We start from the raw sequence: 22002 nt of genomic DNA, 5'->3' as shown, positions 1-22002 counted from the left end.
CAACATCTCCAGCTCTCTGGTTCTTATGACCCTTCAAACAACCCTTAAAACTTATAAAGCATTTATAACTTGCCATACCTACCTTTATCCCTCATTTCAGTATATTGTCCTGTATTCTCAGTCAACTGCATAAAAGTCAAATGCCTCAGCATCATAGCTACCATTAGCACCAAGCTCTGACTTCTGTTCACTTTCTCTCTCATCCACCAAGGAGAATACATACAAAACTAAGAGAGTAAGAGGAAGAAAAAGAGGCAGGCTACTATACAGAGATATCTATGAACAGTGAAGGGCAGAGATCTGGGAGTAGAACAGATGCCCAGGCCTGTAGGGGTTTGGAAAGAAAGACAGGGAGGTACGTAGTCAAATAAATTGGACAGGTGGGAAGTGCCAAGCAAGTATGCCAATGGTGAGACCATTGACCTAAAGGCCTTGCTTCTGCCCCTCTCTTCCTTACCTGATGCTGGATTCAGTCAAGTATGATTCGGAAGCCTACTGGGTCATCTTTGATATTCTGCTCTTAATCTCCAAGGAGAAGAAATCAGACAGCTTCTTAATGAGCCCTATTCTGTGGGGTTCACCAGCCTCCACCCCTTCCCCCAATAACTTCCCCAAGCCCTGAGCACAAACATAATCATCTCAGATTGTTACTCATATTTATACATTCAGGTCCCCTGACTCTCTCAACCCAACCTTCCCTGTTCCCCACAGATCTTTCCCTCTCTCCAGTCCCAGGGGACAGATGTATGAGCATCAATTAAAGTAAAAGCAATGACTGTGAAGTGTAAGCACCAAGAACTGAGGAGGTATGCCAGGGAAGGAATCTATAAACCATAGACAGTGAGGGTTGGAAGAGAGGAGGATGGCAGGGAAAAGCTCCACTCTGCTCTTGAATCAGGTCCTTGATCCCTTCTCTGTATCATTCCTGCTGGGTACTGGGCTTCATGTATCAATACATATATCTTATGACCTTTCAAAATTGTACATTCCCACAGAGAAGGGGATATGCTCCTTCTCACAAACAACTATGAGATCTTTTATGGAATCTGATTGAGGACAAAACAGTGGATAAATTTTTTTCTTTTTTTCTTTATTTATTTATAAAAAGGAAACACTGGCACAACCATAGGATAAGAGGGGTACAACTCCACACAATTCCCACCATCAGAACTCCATATCCCATCCCTTCTCTTGATAGCTTTCCTATTCTTTAACCCTCTGGGAATATGGATCAAAGGTCATTATGGGATGCAGAAGGTGGAAGGTCTGGCTTCTGTAATTGCTTCCCTGCTGAACATGGGCATTGACAGGTTGATCCATACTCCCAGCCTGCCTCTCTCTTTCCCTGGTGGGGTGGGTTCTGGGGAATTGAGACCAGTGTAGGGCTCCCCACCTGTAGGGAGTTGCTTCACAAGTGGTGAAGCAGGTCTGCAGGTGTCTATCTTTCTCTCCCCCTCTCTGTCTTCCCCTTCTCTTTTTATTTCTCTCTGTCCTATCTAACAGTGACAACATCAGTAACTACAACAACAAAGAAAAACAACAAGGGCAACAAAAAGGAAAATAAATAAATATTTAAAAAGAAAAGAAAGAAAAAAAAAGAAAATTATGAACAATCTACTACTGAGGCCAAATGGTTCACCTGGTAAGATACATGCCTTTCTGTGTTCATGGACTTGGTTCAGTCTCTGACACCATTTGGGAGTATCTCTGCCCCACCCTCCACAGCCCCTACCTTCCAAATGAAAAAATCAATCCAGAACTGGTGAAATCTGGTTGAATAGCACTGAAAGAAAGGAGAGGGATGGGAAGAATCGCTCATGGGTGTGCTACAATTAACCTGTAGTGATAGTTGCACAGCTTTATGAATATCATATGAAATGCTGAATTTGGTTGAAGAGTAGATAGCATAATGGTTATGCAAAGAGACTCTCATGCCTGAGGCTCCAAAGTTTCAGGTTCAATTCCACCCCACACACACACAAACACAACTATATGCCAGAGATTAGCGGTGCTCTGGTAAAAAAGAGAGAGAGAGAGAAAGAGAGGAGAGGGAGAGAGAGAGGAGAGAGAGAGAGAGAGAGAGAGAGGAGAGAGAGAGAGAGAGAGAGGAGAGAGAGAGGAAGGAAGGAAGAGAGAAAGAAAGAAAAAAGAAAAGAGAATACTGAATCACACACTTTAAATGGATGAATTGTATAGTTTGAATTTTATTTCAACAGTTGAAAGTAAATGGTAATGGTGGTCATAGCTGGAAAAAGGTCTAAAAAGCTGGATCAAGGAAGAGAGTAGCTCCCAAATATGGGAAATGTGTATAAATATTGTTAACTGTAAACTCCATTGATTTGACCTGGGGCCCATGTTCAGCACAGGAGTCTATGTAACCTCTGCATCCCTGTAGGTCTGAGCTCGCATTCTGTAGTCACAGCTAGGAACATTCCAAGCTGCACTAATGTCAGGACCCATCTTCCTTGGGTGGTAGGTAGAATATGTTGTCCAACTTCCCTTCAGAGAATGGAACATTCCCTACCCTTGTTGATCCACATTGAGGACAAGGTCCTATAGGGGCCCACAGTGGGGTCCATTATATTGTTCCTGATGGAGATAACCAGTGACAGTGGTGAGAGGTATCTATTAGAGGTCTAGGTCCATCATGTCTGTGTGGGAATCCCAGGACTCCCTGACTAGGGCCCCCGGTGATGAGGTGGCCTGGTAGAATTTGACTAAATTTGGAGTATGGCACCAAAGTAAAAATCTCTGAGTGGAGGGTGAGGGTAGATGGTCTGCTTCACTGTGTGTGTGGGGGGAGGACCACAGACCTTTGATGGTAGGAAAGGTGTTAATATATACTCTTATTAATGTATAGTTCATAAATCACTCTTTAATTAATATGAGAGGGAAAATGGATCAAATGTCTCAAACTTTTTGATGCATAGACCATATGTATATGTTCTGAGTATATGTTCCTTCAGTCTAAACACTTAAAACTTCAAAGTGGTAATCAGATTGAATTTTAACAGTGGTATCAAATTGTTAATGCATTTCTAATAATGACTTATTCTTTGAAATATTAAATATCCTAAAAGCAACTTGTTTTTTTAAATATGGTTAAAACCCTCTTAACAAGGTTTTTCAGAAAATTTATTATGTCAATTTTTTATTTTATGGATTGTGTTTTAGAAGAAAGTCTAAGAAATCATTTAATTGTAGGTCATGAAAATTATCTCCTATTTTTTTTTAAAGTTCTTTAGATTCACATTTTGCATTTAGATCTATGGTCCACTTTGAGTGAACATTTTTATAAGGTTTAAATTGAGATTTATTTTTTTTCTCATGTTCAGTTGTTCTGACACCACATATTGAAAAAACTATTTTTCCTCATTCAATTTCTTTTAGAATTTCATCAAATACTAGTTTGTCCATACTTTTGTGACCTATTTCTTGGCTATTTTGTTTTATCAGTATATGTGCCTAGATATCTACCAATACTTTCTATTTTGATTACAGTAGTTACATGCCTTAAAACATAATCATGACACTTCTACCTCTATTTCTTTTTTCTCAAAATTTCTTTAGCTATTCTAACTCTTTTGCCTTTTCCAAATACCATTTCAGATCAGTTACTTCATCATTATGATGCTTGTTAAAGCTTTTTTCTTCTCTTTCTTTTTTTTTAGTCAGAGTAAATAAATGTTTGTTTGCCCTAAGTTTTATGAGAAATTTATTTTTAACTCATAAATGAAAGGCAATTTCAGTCCATCAAGCATTTGAGTTTTATGCAAAAATATTTGAAATGATATGTTATTGATAGTTGTCACAGAGACTCAATGCCAATATCAGGGCTGGACTTTTAAATCTCTTCCAGCCTATGTTTCTTTTATTTTTTTTTAAATTGATTTAATAATGATCAACAAGCCCGTTGGATAAGAGAGGTACAATTCCCACCACCAGAGTTCTGTATCCCATCACCTCCCCCTTGCTTATAGAGTCAACAGGAGGGAGCCTATGATAATGACAAAGGTGCCAATGGCTTTACATTTTATGGGTTTGGGGAGGACTTTTCTAAAAGCCAAGGTTAATGTAGACATTGTCTGTGCCAGAGTCTTGAGTATTTCAGTTTACTACTGTAAATTCCAGTAACCAGGTTGATGCAAAATGACATCACAACATGTTGATATAACTACAGTATAGTGTACCACAGGCCACTGGTGCTCACAGTTGGCTTGAAGTTGGCAGCAAATGTGCCTGAGGCTTCAAGCCCTCCTGGCACACTTAATTTAACCACAGTCCCACTTGTATCCCCAGATATGACCAGCTTTGTGATGAAATTAAATTTAGTTATTATTATTTAGGCATAATGAACATCACAAAACACACTTCACAGATATGAGAATTAAATTCCAGAGAATTAAGATGACTTTTCTAAAGTCACAGAAGGTCAGTGATATATTCATCCTTGAAAATGGTTCTTCTCACATCCTTTCCAAATAATTCCATGACCAAATTAATGCAAAGATTTTTTTTTTTAAGATGTCTTCCTCATCCTGGACTCTGTTAAGTCTTAAAACTTCTGCAAAAGTGTGAGTGGTGTTGACAGTGTCCAGAGTCATTGCAGACAGTCCTAGTTACGACTACTGAGTGTCCTCACTCTTTCCAATCAACTTGAGGAATGCCCTCTTTACATCTTTGTTCCGAAGACTATAGATGATTGGGTTCAGAAAAGCAGAGATGACATTGTAGAACAAGGCTAACTTCTTGTCATCTTCTGAGGAGGCTTCAGAGCCAGGCCTCATATACATAATCATGCATGGAATACAGAACATGGTAACCACAATGATGTGGGAAGCACAAGTGGAGAAGGCCTTGATTCGTCCTTGTGTGGAGTGAATTTTTAAGATAGCCATGAAGATGCGAACATATGAGGTGAGAATGAGGGATAATGGGATCAGGAGCAGTATAAAACCCAAGATAAAGTCTACTTGGTCATTCAGGGAAGTATCTGCACAGGCCAACTTTAAGATAGCAGGAATTTCACAGAAGAAGTGGTTGATCTCACTGGGACCACAGTAGGGAAGTTTCATTGCAAAGACAGTGTAGACAAGGGCACATGTGAGACCACAAAGAGCAGAGCTGACAGCCAAGAGGACACACAGAATCTGGCTCATCTTCACCCCATAGTGGAGTGGATAGCATATAGCAACATACCTGTCAAAGGCCATGGCTGCAAAAATCCAGGTCTCAGTGATGCCCAAAGTCAAGAAAACATACATCTGGACCACACACCCAACATAGGAGATGGTCTTATTCTTGCTTACTAGATGAACCAGCATCTGGGGTACTGTAGTGGTGGCATAACTGAAATCCAGTAGAGAGAGAATACTGAGGAAAAAGTACATGGGGGTGTGTAGACGTGCATCTACTCTGATCAGAGTGACAATGAGCCCATTGCCCAGGACAGTAAACAGGTAGAGGAAAAAGAAGAGGAAGAAAAGGATCCAGTTGATCCTGGGGTTTCTGGAGAATCCCAAAAGGATAAACTCAGTTACAGAGCTGTGATTTTTCCAGCCATGACTTTGCATGGCCTTCCTTCTGAGGAAAGAGGAGAACACATATATTTATTCCTTTGTAGTCAAAATGACAGAATACTATGTGAGAGCCACCGATGTGGGGACCACCTCGGAGCTAAAAAATCAAACCAAGATATAAACATCCACACCCATGGAACAATCTGTATAAATTGTCATCTCATTGTTGTAGGCATTTAGTATAATTCTATAAATACTTGTCATGGGTTCTGTGAAAAAAAGTTGTTCACACTGGAAGTCTATTTTGAAAAACATACATATATGCAAATATACATCATAAAGTATTAAAAATAAGGAGGGTGGAGTAATACAAACTGATTGATGAGAGCCCAGGGAGGCAGTTCAACTTAAGAAAGAACTTCTATGCCAGAAATCTTAGTCTCCAGGTTCATTCCCAGTACCACCATATGCTAGATCTGAGAAATACTCTTAATCCTTCATCTGTCCCTAAATGATTAAACCAGAATGCTAACACCAGGATGTATAACACATACATCATTTTCAGACCCAAATGAAGGAAACTATTGTCTATGAAATGGCACTCTATATAATATTGTCTCAATGAATGCCATCTCATTAGATTATCACTATAACCTACTGAGGTGAGTATCACTGTTTTCATTATGAAGTCAGCTATCCACAGAGAGACAGAGTAAGTGATGGGCCCAAGACTCAACCTCCAGGCTGTAGGCTCTTACCAGCATATTAAGCTGGGCTGTGGCTCTCACATCACCAAATTTTGATCAGATTCTATCAGATCACTTAACACAAAGGAGGCACATTTTAGGTGACATTATCAGAGAAAACCAGCCTGTGTTTTAATGCTTTTAGAAGGCAGGAAATGCATATTAAACAGGATTGCAGTGTAGTTTAGTTTAGTTTTGTTTTGTTTTGTTTTTCATGAAAAAAAAGCTTCCAGTAGAATGTCAATATCTGAGACATTACACTAGTATTTAGTATAAATAAGTATGTCCAAATAACAACAAAAATAGGCATGGACAGGATTCAGGGTCAACCAAAAGAGAAAAATTATATCAGTACTCATTCTCCCACAGAAAATTCTGCCTAGCTTACTCCCAACAAAATCCAAATTCCCATTGTGGCAATTTGTTAGCATGAGTAGCATTACATGGATAACAAGAGAAATGAAAGCAAGGATAAAAGGACTATCTTTATATTATCTTCCTCAAATGCTCTCTCCAGTGTCATAGTCTAAACATTAAGTACATTAAGGTTCATTAAGGTGCATTAAGGTGAGGGGGTGGTGCAAGTATAGAACTCATTTCATTTCCTTTTTTCATCAAGCACTTGCCATGAATGAGTTGCTTTACATTCAAGACAGGACAATGGTTAAGGAGTATAGAAACTAGAATCAGATTTGGATTCTAGTCCTGATGTCATTGCCTATTAGCAGAATAATCTTGGGAAAGTCATCTAAAATTTGTATGTTGTCCTCTTCTAGAAGCCAGTATAATAAACTTCCCTCAAAGCTTGTCCTGATGATTAACTAAAATAGTGCATGTAAAGTCATTTGACATTGTGCCTACAGACTGGCCCCAAAAGAGTGACTATTATTTAGTGTCATATTATTTTAGTCTGTGGTGAGTTTCTTTTCCCTCCAGCATCTCTGGTTTTTTGAAGAAAAATTTGGATCCAGAGAGAGTAATTAACCTGATATTGCATAGTACTGAGGTATACAACCACCATGTGCCTTTCTCCAGTGACCTCTCTTCACTGGACTCTGCTACTCCTGCACCATCCACTGGAGACACCGGAGCTATGACTGAAAGTGGCCTGGTGTGTGTGTCTGGGAAGGAAGCTTTCTAGGCTCTTGGTCTTATCTTTTATACCCTATTCTCCCACTTTTCTCCAAGATCCAGTACTTACCCTTGCTCTATACCCATGTTCTACAACTGCCCTGGACAGCTCCAGCAGCCATATCCTGGACAACAAGAAGGTCCTATTTCAACTACTCTCCAGAAGATGCCGCATCTCAACTCAGCAGTCTCCTGGAGATACCTTATTTGTGCATTAATGAGGCCCTTGGGAGTCAGGGATCAAGACATTCCTAAGGGTGCAGTCAGATAGATCCCAGAGTCACCTAAGGGTCTTGCCAATCCTGAGGGATCCCATTACTGAGGAGAAGGTTCATCAATGAGGAAACAGTCAGGATAGAGAGAAAGGTTATATATGTGCTCCAAAATTAACCTAAGATTTCTAAAGAACTAGAATTGGGGGGGGGGCTGTATGTGTGTGGAAATTGGTTCTTTAAATCATGTCTTCATGGGGTGCCATGTGAGAGAAACTAGAAGCCAACACCAAGACTCAAGATTTGGATGCTTTGCAAGTCTTGTTTCAACTTGAGTTTTCTATCACAAACAAACAAACAAGAAACTCAGAATTAAAATATCCTTAGGTTTTCTTCCAAAACTCACACTTTAGGTCTGGGGCAACAAGAGGTTCAATGTCCAAAATTAACTTTGGAAAGTCACAGAAAAAGAACTAAGACTAGTAGTTGGGTCTTCCAGTTTTATTATGCAATGTTCAAATTTTTATTTGTTGGTGAACTCAGCTGAGGTCAAATGTTGCAAACCTGCTTTTGTTCTCTTCCTATGTCTATGCCTCCCCATCTATTTTTAGACATCCTTACTGGGACCCAGAAAAATCTCTTTTCATCTTTGTCTCCATTGACTAAAGCACAAAGTGTCTAAGCAATTATGATGTTAAACTGGAGTGAGACCAGCAAATAAATAGGTGATGGAGTAAGAGAAAATTCCAGGGTTAACTCATGAGTGGTCTTGTCTGATCACTTAAAAACTTATACTTTATCCTGTTTCTTTATTTTACTTATTTATAATAAAAGAGATACAGAGAGAAAGACATACACAGAAAAAAAACATAGCACTGCCCAGCTCTGGCTTATGGTGGTTCTGGGGAATGAACCTCTGGGGATCTCAGAGCTTTGGGCATGAGAGTCCTTTGCATAAGCATTTCACTATCTCCCCAGCCTTATGCTATATCCTAATGACATCTAAAAGCATTGAAACTTACTATTACCAAGAACAACATACTTTGACTACATTTTAGAGCTGACTTAGAGTGGTTCCTGAGAGCCAGATGCACTCACCTCTTTCCAGATATGTGTTCACCAGTTCCCCAGTGGTAACTTAGAACTGACCATGATGGAGGTATTGACACTAAAGAAATTGGAAAAGATAAAAAATCAGTGCTGTTTAATTTTCTCAGAGAACCTATTACTAAATATTTACCAGATGTGGTAATTGGTGATCCAATTAATATTTGTGAACATTGCTAACCTGCATAAAAGTAGGAAGGTGAATTGCCAGCTATTTATTCCAAGTGAGAGATTATTAGGCCTTAAGGTCAGGTAGTAGGAATAAGGAGATAGATTAAAGGCAATTAAAGTGACTATTTAGATATGGGACATCAATTTGCTTTGGGGAAGTGAGCTGATGATAGCACCCTTTGTTGAAATGGAAAATCCATGAGAGAAACATATTTGAAGTGAATGGTGATGATTTTCCTCTTGAAGGTGCTAAGTTTGATCTGCTTCTTATATTGGGTGTCAGTCAAATAGATGCACATAGAAGTTAGTGAATGAGTTTGGAGTATTGCACCAAAATAAAAAACTTGGGGGAGGGGTTTGTAGGGGTGGAGTGGGTAGATTTTCAGCTCCACTGTAGAGGGATGAGGGTTGGGACATAGAGTCTGGGTGGTAGGAATAGTGTAAATATATAATCCAACTAACTTATAGCTTTATAAATCACTATTTAATCAATATGAGAGAGGAAAATTAATTATCTCAAGCTTTTTAATGCATAGACTTTAGTTCTGAGTATATGGTCCTTCAATCCAAGCACTTAAGGATTTAAATTAGTAAACTGACTGAATTTCAACAATGGACTCAAATTGTCAATGCATTTTTTTAACAATAGCTTTTTTGAAATATTAATCAGCTAAAATTTTAGACCAGGGAGACCAGAAGCAACTGGTCCTATCAATATATAAGATATAGTTACTTGTAAATAGCATTAAATCATGGTAAGATCTTGTAGGGAACCTCTGGGGCTTTGCTTGTTTTCCTTCAAGCTTCTCTTGAGCCGTATCAGTTAATAGTACATCTGCTGATCTCAACCAAATCAATGCAACCAGTGCCACCTTGATATGTTTCACTTTGGACTATGTCCAGAGATGCCAGACCTAGGATGTCAACCCTCCAGCTCCAATAGTTGGATGAGACCTTTCCTAACTCACTCTTAAGTCCCATTTTGGGTGGCACACCTCCTAACAAAGTTCCCTAGACATAGAACAGGGTACATAAAATAGGGAACATGCACACATTTATGCATAAGTTAGGGGAAAATATATACCTTAATGTAAAAGTGCACGATAGTTTTCAGTGACTCAATAAATGCAGCAAGCATGTAGAAAGACCTAAAAAAGATATCATAAAGTGCTTAATCAAATATTTTCTACTTAGATCTAGATACCCTCCTCATCTGCTTCCTATTTCACTTCCCTCAATCATTCAATTGTCTAACCTTGTCTGACAAAGTAAGGACTACAAAATCTGGATAAGGGCAGTAGACTAGCACACTTTAATGGTGGCCCTTCTGGTCACTCCCTACAGAACCAGCCCATCATCCAGGGCCTTATCCAAGGAATTCTGAGATTCCCACAGAGATATGATGGACCTAGACCTCTAATAGATCCCTCTCTCCACGGTCGCTGGTTATCTCCATCAGGAACAAGATAGTGGACCCTCTTGTGGCCTCTACAGGACCTTGTCCTTAGTGTGGGTCAGCATTGGCAGGGGCTATCCTACTCTCTGAAGGGAGACTGAATCAACATACTCTGCCATTTGAGGAGGACAGGTCCTGAAATGAGTGCATCCCAGAGTGTTCCTAACTATAACCACAGAATACAAGTTCAGACCTACAGGAATGCAGAGGTTACACAGGCTCCTACACTGAATATGAGCCCCAGACAGATTGATGGGTTTATAGTTAACAATATTTATATGCTTTTCCCATATTTGGGAGCTACTCTCTGCCTTGATTCAGCTTTCTGGTCCTATTTCCAACTCTGACACCATCTCCTCAGACAATACCTTTAGCCCACCTGCATGTTAACTGTCAAGCTCAGGCAAAAAAAATAGTAAAATATACCTAAAATAGACTTCCTAGCTTTTTCCAAAATGGAGACCCCCAAATCTCATCTGTTATATTCTTACCTTTAGGTTCCTGATTACTAAACAATTTGTTCTGCTTTATATTGTAATACTTTTCAGCCACCAAGTTGCAGACGCTACTGTAAGGTCTAGTTGGTGGCGAAAGGGAGTCCCTTTCTCCACTGACCAGACCTTACAGCTACCATGACACCAGCCTGACTTCCTTGGGCAGATGACCTCATCAATCTATCCTAGAACCCCACATCTCCAGAACCTACCCCCAAGGTAAAAATAGAAACAGGTTGGGAGTATGGACTGACTTGTCAGTCAATGCCCATGTCCAACAGAGAAGCTATTACAGCAGACCTCCCACCTTCTGCACCCCATAAAGATCTTTGATCCATCCTTACTTCCAGAGGGATAAAGAATAAAGAAGCTTCAAATGGAGAGGATGGAGTGTGGAACTCTACTGGTGGGAATTGTATCTTTCTTATCTCAAAATCTTGTCAATCATTATTAAATTGCTAATAAAAATTTTAAAAAGAAGTTCATGAATATCAGCACTGCAAAGGACTAAGATTTACTATACTGAATCCCAATAATCAACTGAATTTGGAGTTAACTTTGCCTAATGATATAGGCCTTCAGAATTTTCCTCTACTATACCTACCTCTTCCCTCCATCACACACCTTAAATATGTATATGTATATATATATGTATGAATATATATATATATATATATATATATATATATATATATATATATTAGGGCCCAGTGGTAGCACACCTGGCTGAGCTCACATGTTATAATGTACAAGGACCTGAGTTCAAGCTCCCAGACCCTATCTGCAGGTGGAAAGCTTCACAAGTGGTGAAGCAGGGATGCAGGTGTCTCTCTGTCTCTCTCTCTCTGTCTCCTCCTTTCCTCTCAATTTCTGACTGTCTCTATCCAATAAATAAAGATAATAAAAAATATCTTTTAATTTTTTCCCTTTTTAAAAAATTATTAATGATTTAGTAATAATTAACAAGATTGTAAGATAACAGGGGTACAATTCTAGACAGTTCCCACCACCAGAGTTCCTCTTTCCGTCCCCCCCCCCCCCCGCACCATTGGAAGCTTTCCTATTCTTTATCCTTCTAGGGGTATGGGCCCAGGGTCATTGTGGGGTGAAGAAGGTGGAAGGTCTGACTTCTGTAATTGCTTCTCTGCTGAACATAGGATTTAACAGGTCTATCCATACTCCCAGCCTGTCTCTATCTTTCCCTAGTAGAGCAGGGCTCTGGAAAGATGGGATTCCAGGACACATTAGTAAGATCATCTGCCCAGGGAAGTCAGGTTAGTGTCTTGATAGCATCTGGAAATTGGTGGTTTAAAAGCATTAAGATATAAAGCAGAACAAATTATGTAATAATCAGGAACCTAAAGGTAAGCATATATCAGATGAGATTTGGGGTCTCCATTGTGGATAAAGCTAGTAGGTCTATTTTAGGTATATTCCAAGGGACCCATAACTTTACCAATTTTACCTGAGTCTGACAGCTAACATACAGGTGGGCTAAAGGTATTGTCTGGGGAGATGATGACAGAATTGGAAATAGGACTAGAAAGCTGGACCAGGGAAGAGAATATCTCCCAAATATGAGAAGACTATATTAATAACGTTAACTGTAAGCCTCTGTTAATCTAATCTGAGGCCCATATTCTGCACAGGAGCCTGTGTAAAGACTTTTTAAATTGTCAGTGTTCTCTGATTTACCGCTTTTGGGGCTCTGTGATTTGTAACTTTCCCTGAGAGAATCTTCTTTCACCATTACATTCTATCTTTTTTAAAATTTTAAACTTTATTTAATTTGATAGTACAGAGAAAAACTGAGAGGGAAGGGGGATAGAGAGGGAAAAAGGGAGAGAGAGAGTGAGGAAGAAAGAGACCTGAAGACCTGCTTCACCACTTGAGAAGCACCTCCCTACAGGTGGGGACCAGGAGTTTGAACCTGGGTTCTTGTACATGGTAATATGTGCACTTAACCAGCTGCCCAAATTAATTAATTAATTAATTAATTATATTCAAGAAGAAGAGAACCAAGTCATCACTGTGGCAGGTGCCATATGCCAGTCCCTGTTCGGGCGCCATTTGCAGGGCTGGGCTAGCTTGGCGGGGGACTCTCAGAGCCGGAAGGCAATCCCAAGTATGTTAAAACAGAAGAGCAGCTGTATATATACTTGCCAAGTAGGGTGGAAACAGGATGTGACGTAGAGAGGGTGGAGCGAAAAGAGACTGGTGGAAATCAGGGTGACTACGAGATGGGGCAGAGCAAAAAGACATTCTGGGGATTAATCCACTTGGGGATTAAACCAATGTCCTGCAGGCAGGGCAGTTCCTAGGTAACTGGTTATGTAAATAGACTACAGGGATAAGCAGGAGGAAGTTGGCATACTGCCCAACAGCACATATAGTATTTTGACTTCTTATTTGTGAATCTAATGCTTTATCTGCTGTGCCACCTCCTGGGCCTCTCCACCACAATCTAAGTTCTTCCTTTGGTGTTAGAAATCACCCCCCTTTTTTATCCCAAAGGCTTTGGTTTCTTTGCAGTGAATAATTTATATTTAATCATAGACATGAACAGCTGTATATTTTACAAAAATGCATTTTTTTTTCAGAGCCAAATGCAAATGCACCTTGTGAGTTCTCCACAAAGGAACATCAGTTTATTTGCTCAAATTTAGGTTGGTCAATACTAGAGAACTATTCACCCAGTTCCAGAATATTTGCCAAGGAGCTAAGGAAAGGGTAAGATTTTAATCAAGAAGCATCAAAGAGAGATGAATATTATGGTTAATTCAGCATAAAGACTTTAAGATGAAGTAGATTACACCACATAAGAAAAGAATTCTTCACATGAAAGAATAATAAAAGTATGTTATGGTCAATGTTATTTGATGCATTCAGCATATGAAATGTGCAGACTCCTTGAAAATAATATAATTTACCAAGTAAATATAAGAATAGAAAACCTGGAAGGAGTCAGGTAGTAGCACAGCAGGTTAAGCACACATGGCGCAAAGCACAAGGACCATCATAAGGATCCCAGTTCGAGCCCCCTGCTCACCACCTGCAGGGGAGTGGCTTCACAAATGTTGTCTGCCTTTCTTTCCTCCTCTCTCTCTTCCCCTCCTCTCTCCATTTCTCTCTGTCCTACCTAACAACGATGGCATCAATAACTACAATAAAACAATAAGGGCAACAAAAGGGAATAAATAAATATTAAAAACCTGGATAGTCCTACATAGCTTTAAAAAACTAAACTCACGACAAAAAATTTCTCGCAAAAATAAAAATTAGTAAGCTGAATTTTATCAAAAATGAAAACTTTTACTCATCAGAACTGCCATTACGAAATGAAAAGGAGCACCAACAAAATAAGTCACTTGGACAGTGTGTTGCTTTGCCATGTGCAAGATTCAGATTTGAGCCCAACCCCCACTACATTGGCGGAAGCTTTGGTACTGGGTCTCTTTCACTCCCTTTCTCTGGTTCTCCACCTATCTTTATAAGTAAACAAACAAACAAGTAAATAATTTGGGTAAAGTGCCAAATTTGCATGAAGGAGTTCCCAACTTCAATGCATACCACAGTGATGTACTGGTTCTTTCTCTCTCTTTCTCTCTTCCTCCAAATAAGTAAATATTTATTTATGAAAACTTGAACATTTAATAAAAAATTATCTTATTTTGAATTTATCTTTAAAAAAAAGAAGAGAAAGGCATCATATGCAACCCAGGAAGCATGCCCTCACCTAACACCAAATGTGTTGATGTCTTGATCTTGGGTTTTGAAACCTTCTGAATATGAGAAATAAAATTTTGTTATTTGAGTCATTCAGTCATGGTCATTCTGCTATAGCAGGCCTTATCTGGATAAAACTGAAAATTCAGTTAATGGTTTGTATATAGTGATGATCATTATACCATTAATTTTTTTTTTTTAAATGTTTTTATGGGGCAAGGTGATGGCACTCCTGGTCGAGTGCACACGTTACAATGTGCAAGATTTGAACCCCTGGGCCCCATCTGCATGTAAAAAGCTTTGCAAGTGGTGAAGCAGTACTGCAGGTGTCTCTCTTTCTCTTGCCCTCTCTATTACCTCCTTCCCTCTGAGTTTCTGGCTATTACTATCCAATAAATAAATAAATAAAGATAATAAAATGTTTTTTAAATATTTTTATTAGTAGTTTAATATTATTTTACAAATTATCATATTCCTGCAGTATTTTCATACCTACACATGATGCATGTAAGTAATTAAATCTCCCGCCTACACTGTGTGCTCCATTCTCATAAGTATTTCTCATATAGTACAAGAGACTTTTTTTCCTTTTGCAGGTTTGCTTACTTTACTCTATATTTTTGATAAATAAATTTATATTTGATTTGTATATATTGTGAAATAATTAACACACTAAATTCAGTTGACAGATTCGACTTCCAGAGGTGGAGCTACGAGCAGCAGATTGCTTTCTCTCCTCTCCTCTCCTCTCCTCTCCCAGATCAACTAGGAATACCAAAGGAGACCACCCGGACTGAAACAAGACAGGACTAGAATGACCACAGGAACCCAGTAAATCACCCGTGAGTACAAACACGCGTGGCTGGTGACAGAGAGGAGAGAGGGGCATAAGGAGAGATTAAGTGACTGCTAACAGTTCAACAGTTTATCAGTGGAGACACCACCTCCAGTCTGCTCCACAACAAGGGGACAGCTGAAGGGAGGAAAGGACTCCCCAGAGACTCACCAAGTGCAACTCTGAGTCTCCATTGCTACTACCCTCAGAATCTGGAGCAGCAACAGGGAGGGACACCAGGGGACAGAGATCTAACCGGGAAACTCAGGAGAAGACCTATACCTCGGTGGCATAGCTGAGGGGCTGTAAAAGTCTCTTTGCATAACCACTGGATTATCTCTGCCACACCCTGCTTTATCTCTTGGTCAGGAGTCAGTGATTAAGCTAAGAATCCTATTGATAGTTTAAAAGCCCTCAGGCTCCCATAGCCTACAAGGAAGAAAAAAAAAGAGGCTTTTACACCACTGAGCTCCAACTCAGGGATTGAAAAAACTGTTAACTTCCACCACGGTAAGCCCTTTAATTAAATTACTTAGACACAAGTCAATCCAGGCAATAGTAATCAATAATTTGAAAAGTACTGATAAAGGGAACTCATGATATAATATATAAAATGGTTAAAACAACAAGAAAAAATATTGGAGAATCGAACCAGGACAAGAGTCCAGCTAAAAGTCCTCCAGAAGGTGAAGCACAAAACAATGAGTTCAACATCCAAACATTAGCTAAGGAAATAATAACAAGAGTGAGTAAAGAATTTGAAAAAATTGTAATCAGAAATTCAGGAACAACAAATGAGAATATGGAAGAAAATTCTAATTATCTCATGGTTATTAGAGAGCTGAAAGCTGAAATCCCTGAGCTAAGAAGGCAACTAGCTAAACAAGCTAAAATAGTATCAGAGCAGGGCAACAAAATAGATGAACTCCAGAAAGCAGTAGAGGGCAGAGAGAATAGAATCTATGAGGCTGAAGACAGAATTAGCAAGATTGAGGATGAATTAGAGACAACTAAAAAAGAAGTAAGAGATCTCAAAAAGAGATTAAGAGATGCTGAAAACAACAGAGTCCTGTGGGATGACTTCAAAAGAAACAATATACGCATTATTGGCTTACCAGAGGAAGAAAGAGAAGGAGAGGAAGAAAGCATTCTCCAGGCCATAATAGCTGAAAATTTCTCTAGTCTCAACAACACCAAAGACATAAAGATTCAAGAAGCCCAGAGGGTCCCAAACATAATTAACCCAGACCTAAAGACACCAAGACATGTCATACTTAGAATGGAAAGGAATAAGAATAAAGAAAGGATCCTCAAGGCTGCAAGAGAAAAACAAAGAGTCACATACAAAGGAAAACCCATAAGATTAGCAGCAGACTTCTCCATACAAACACTACAGGCCAAAAGAGAATGGCAAGATATCTATTGAGTGCTCAATGAGAAAGGCTTTCAGCCAAGAATACTATATCTTGCTAGACTGTCATTCAGACTAGATGGAAATATCAAAACCTTCTCAGACAAGCAACAGTTGAAGGAAGCAACCATCACCAAGCCTGCCCTGAAAGAAATTCTGAAAGGTCTTCTATAAACAACCAGACCACCATAAATAGGACATATATCAAAACACTCTAAAACTCTACAAGAATGGCATTAAAATGTCTTCAATCTTTGATATCAATAAATGTCAATGGCCTGAATTCACCTATTAAAAGACACAGAGTAGGAAGATGGATCAGAAAACACAACCCAACAATATGTTGTCTACAGGAAACTCACCTAACTCAACAAGACAAACACAGACTTAAAGTGAAAGGATGGAAAACTATCATTCAAGCCAATGGCCCACAAAAAAAGGGCAGGAGCAGCTATTCTCATATCTGACATGATAGACTTTAAAATAGATAAGATTAAAAAAGATAGGAATGGACACTACTTAATGCTCAGAGGATCAGTCAATCAAGAGGACTTAACAATTATTAATATCTATGCACCCAATGAGAATCCATCTAAATATATCAAACTTCTACTGAAAGAGCTACAGCAATATATTAACAGTAACACAATCATAGTAGGGGACTTCAACACCCCACTCTTTCAACTTGACAGATCATCCAGGAAGAAAAGCAGTAAAGACATAAGGGAGCTAAATGAAGAGATAGATAAACTAGAACTATTGGACATTTTCAGAGTCATTCATCCCAAGAAACTGGAATACACATTTTACTCAAATCCACATGGATCATTCTCAAGGATAGACCATATGTTAGGCCACAAAGACAGCATCAGCCAATTCAAGAGCACTGAAATCATCCCAAGCATCTTCTCAGACCACAGTGGAATTAAACTAACACTTATCAATCAACAAAAGATTAGTAACAGTCCCAAAATGTGGAAGCTCAACAGTACAGTACACTTCTTAACAACTTCTGGGTCAAAGAGGAAATCAAGGAAGAAATCAAAATGTTTCGAGAGTTCAATGAAAATGAAGACACAAGCTATCAAAATATTTGGGGCACAGCTAAATCAGTCTTAAGAGGGAAGTTCATAGCTATACAAGCACACATTAGGAAACAAGAGAAGGCACAAATAAACAGCCTGATTGCACATCTTAAAGACCTAGAAGAACAACAACAAAGGAATCCCAAAGCAACCAGAAGGACAGAAATGACTAAAGTTAGGGCAGAAATAAATAACATTGAGAATAGGAAAACCATACAAAAGATCAATGAAAGTAAATGTTGGTTCTTCGAAAGAGTAAACAAAATCGACAAACCTTTAGCCAGACTCACAAAACAAAAAAAGGAGAAGACCCAAATAAATCGGATAGTAAATGAAAGAGGAGATATCACAACAGACACTGCAGAAATTCAACATATCATGCGAGGCTTCTATGAACAACTATGTGCCACCAAGCTAGAGAACCTGGAAGAAATGAATGATTTCCTAGATACCTACCAACTTCCAAAACTAAGTAAAAAGGAAGTGGATAACATGAACAGGCCCATCACAGCTAATGAAATTGAAACAGTTATCAAAAATCTTCCCAAAAATAAAAGTCCTGGACCAGATGGTTTTACAAATGAATTCTACAAAACTTTCAAAGGAGAACTAATACCTCTACTTTTAAAAGTCTTCCAGAAGATTGAAGACACTGGAATACTCCCTACCAGCTTCTATGAAGCCAACATCACCCTGATACCAAAAGCAGACAGGGACAAAACCAAAAAAGAAAACTACAGACCAATATCTCTGATGAACATAGATGCGGAAATATTGAACAAAATTCTAGCCAACCGGATACAGCAGTATATCAAAAAGATTGTTCATCATGACCAAGTGGGGTTTATCACAGGCATGCAAGGTTGGTTTAATATATGTAACTCAATCAATGTGATCCACCACATCAACAAAAGCAAGACCAAAAACCACATGGTCATATCAATAGATGCAGAGAAAGCCTTTGACAAAATACAACATCCCTTTATGATCAAAACACTACAAAAAATGGGAATAGATGGAAAATTCCTGAAGATAGTGGAGTCTATAAATAGCAAACCTACAGCCAACATCATACTCAATGGTGAAAAACTGGAAGCATTTCCCCTCAGATCAGGTACTAGACAGGGCTGCCCACTATCACCATTACTATTCAACATAGTGTTGGAAGTTCTTGCCATAGCAATCAGGCAGGAGCAAGGAATTAAGGGGATACAGATTGGAAGAGAAGAAGTCAAACTCTCCTTATTTGCAGATGACATGATAGTATACATGGAAGAACCTAAGGAATCCAGCAGGAAGCTTTTGGAAATCATCAGGTAATACAGTAATGTGTCAGGCTATAAAATTAACATTCAAAAGTCAGTGGCATTCCTCTATACAAACACTAAATTAGAAGAAATTGAAATACAGAAATCAGTTCCTTTTTCTATAGCAACAAAAACAATAAAATATCTAGAAGTAAACCTAACCAAAGAAGTGAAAGACTTGTATACTGAAAATTATGAGTCACTACTCAAAGAAATTGAAAAAGACACAAAGAAGTGGAAAGATATTCCATGTTCATGGGTTGGAAGAATTAACATCATCAAAATGAATATATTACCCAGAGCCATCTACAAATTTAATGCTATCCCCATCAAGATCCCAAGCACTTTTTTTTAGGAGAATAGAAAAAATGCTACAAATGTTTATCTGGAACCAGAAAAGACCTAGAATTGCCAAAACAATCTTGAGAAAAAAGAACAGAACTGGAGGCATCACACTCCCAGATCTCAAACTGTATTATAGGGCCATTGTCATCAAAACTGCTTGGTCCTGGAAGATGAGCAGACACACTGACCAGTGGGATAGAATTGAGAGCCCAGAAATGAGGCCCCACACGTATGGACATCTAATCTTTGACAAAGGGGCCCAGACTATTCAATGGGGAAAGCAGAGTCTCTTCAACAAATGGTGTTGGAAACAATGGGTTGAAACATGCAGAAGAATGAAACTGAATCACTGTATTTCACCAAATACAAAAGTAAATTCCAAGTGGATCAAGGACTTGGATGTTAGACCACAAACTATCAGATACTTAGAGGAAAATATGGGCAGAACTTTTTCCCTCATAAATTTTAAAGACATTTTCAATGAAACAAATCCAATTACAAGGAAGACTAAGGCAAGTATAAACCTATGGGACTACATCAAATTAAAAAGCTTCTTCACAGCGAAAGAAACCACTACCCAAACCAAGAGACCCCTCACAGAATGGGAGAAGATCTTTACATGCCATACATCAGATAAGAGTTTAATAACCAACATATATAAAGAGCTTGCCAGACTCAACAACAAGACAACAAATAACCCTATCCAAAAATGGGGGGAGGACTTGGACAGAATATTCACCACAGAAGAGATCCAAAAGGTCGAGAAACACATGAAAAAATGCTCCAAGTCTCTGATTGTCAGAGAAATGCAAATCAAGACAATAATGAGATATCACTTCACTCCTGTGAGAATGTCATACATCACAAAAGGTAACAGCAGCAAATGCTGGAGAGGGTGTGGGGTCAAAGGAACCCTCCTGCTCTGCTGCTGGGAATGTCAGTTGGTCCAAACTCTGTGGAGAACAGTCTGGAGAACTCTCAGAAGGCTAGAAATGGACCTACCCTATGACCCTGCAATTCCCCTCCTGGGGATATATCCTAAGGAACCCAACATATCCATCCAAAAAGATCTGTGTACACATATGTTCTTGGCAGCACAATTTGTAATAGCCAAAACCTGGAAGCAACCCAGGTGTCCAACAACAGATGAGTGGCTGAGCAAGTTGTGGTATATATACACAATGGAATACTACTCAGCTATTTAAAATGGTGACTTCACCATTTTCAGCCAATCTTGGATGGACCTTGAAAAAATCATGTTGAGTGAACTAAGTCAGAAACAGAAGGATGAATATGGGATGATCTCACTCTCAGGCCGAAGTTGAAAAACAAGATTAGAAAAGAAAACACAAGTTGAACCTGAAATGGAATTGGAGTATTACACCAAAGTAAAAGACTCAGGGGTGGGTGGGTGGGTGGGGAGAATACAGGTCCATGAAAGATGATGAATGACATAGTGGGGTTTGTATTGTTAAATGGGAATCTGGGGAATGTGATGCATGTACAAACTATTGTATTTACTGTTGAATGTAAAGCATTAATTCCCCAATAAAGAAATAAATTATTTTTAAAAAATTCAGTTGACATCCATTATGTCTTATTAAAGAAAATATTTATTTATGATGAAAGCAACTTTCCTATATATGATATAAAAATGTTGGGAGTCGGCGGTAGCGCAGTGGGTTAAGAGCATATGGCGCAAAGTACAAGGACTGGCTTAAGGATATAGAAATGTTGATGATAGTCATTACATTGTATGCTATTTTTTAAAATATATTTTGTTTGCTTTATTTTAATGAGAGATTACAGAGAGAAACGAGAGAACTGCTTGGCTCTGGTTTATGGTCATGCTGGGAATTAATCCTGGGACTTTGGAGCCTCAGGCAAGAAAGTTTATTTATATAAAGTCATCTATATTTTACATATGAGTGAAACCATCCAGTAGTTGTCCTCATCTCTTTACTTACTCCAGTCAAGATAATCACTTTTAATGCCTTCTGAATGATCCCATTACTTATTACATTTTGTTCTAAATGATCCCATTACTTATTACTTTTACTATTAATAGGATGATGATGATGATGATGATGATGATGATGATGATAGAGACAGAGAGAATTAGGGCAAGAGAGGGATAGGCAGAGAGAGAGAGACATCTACAACCTGCTGCATCATTCATGAAGCTTCTCTCCTACAGGTAGAGACTAGTAGCTCAAACCCAGGTCCCTGCACATGGTTACTTGTGTGCTTTACTGGTTGTTCCACTGCCTGGTCCTGATACCATTATTATTATTATTATTATTATTTTAGAGCCCAGGAATAAATAGAAGGGAGATTCTTGGTCATTTTCTCATCATGGGGAAATGTTCATCACATTCTCTTAACAACTCTCTTTTCCCTTACCCCATTCACCCTTCTATCTCTATCTCCATCTCCATTTCTGTCTCTGTCTCTAAA

The 22002-nt window shown here is 38.8% G+C and overlaps 1 protein-coding gene across 1 annotated transcript; it reads right to left on the bottom strand.

Moving 5' to 3' along the window:
• Positions 1–4625: 4625 nt before the first annotated feature.
• On the bottom strand, positions 4626–5597 carry LOC103116234 (olfactory receptor 2A5-like). Its single transcript, XM_007526091.2, has one exon. It carries the CDS (start codon positions 5571–5573, stop codon positions 4626–4628), a length of 948 nt encoding a protein of 315 aa, XP_007526153.1. The 5' UTR covers positions 5574–5597.
• Positions 5598–22002: the final 16405 nt, after the last annotated feature.

The sequence above is a fragment of the Erinaceus europaeus genome, chromosome 13, assembly GCF_950295315.1.
Source record: "Erinaceus europaeus chromosome 13, mEriEur2.1, whole genome shotgun sequence".
Classification (NCBI taxonomy): Eukaryota; Metazoa; Chordata; class Mammalia; order Eulipotyphla; family Erinaceidae; genus Erinaceus; species Erinaceus europaeus.
This window is presented reverse-complemented; position numbering and strand designations above follow the sequence as displayed.

Excerpts from the sequence above, each read along its gene's own strand:
- LOC103116234 (XM_007526091.2), bottom strand. The coding sequence starts at position 5,573 with ATGCAAAGTCATGGCTGGAAAAATCACAGCTCTGTAACTGAGTTTATC.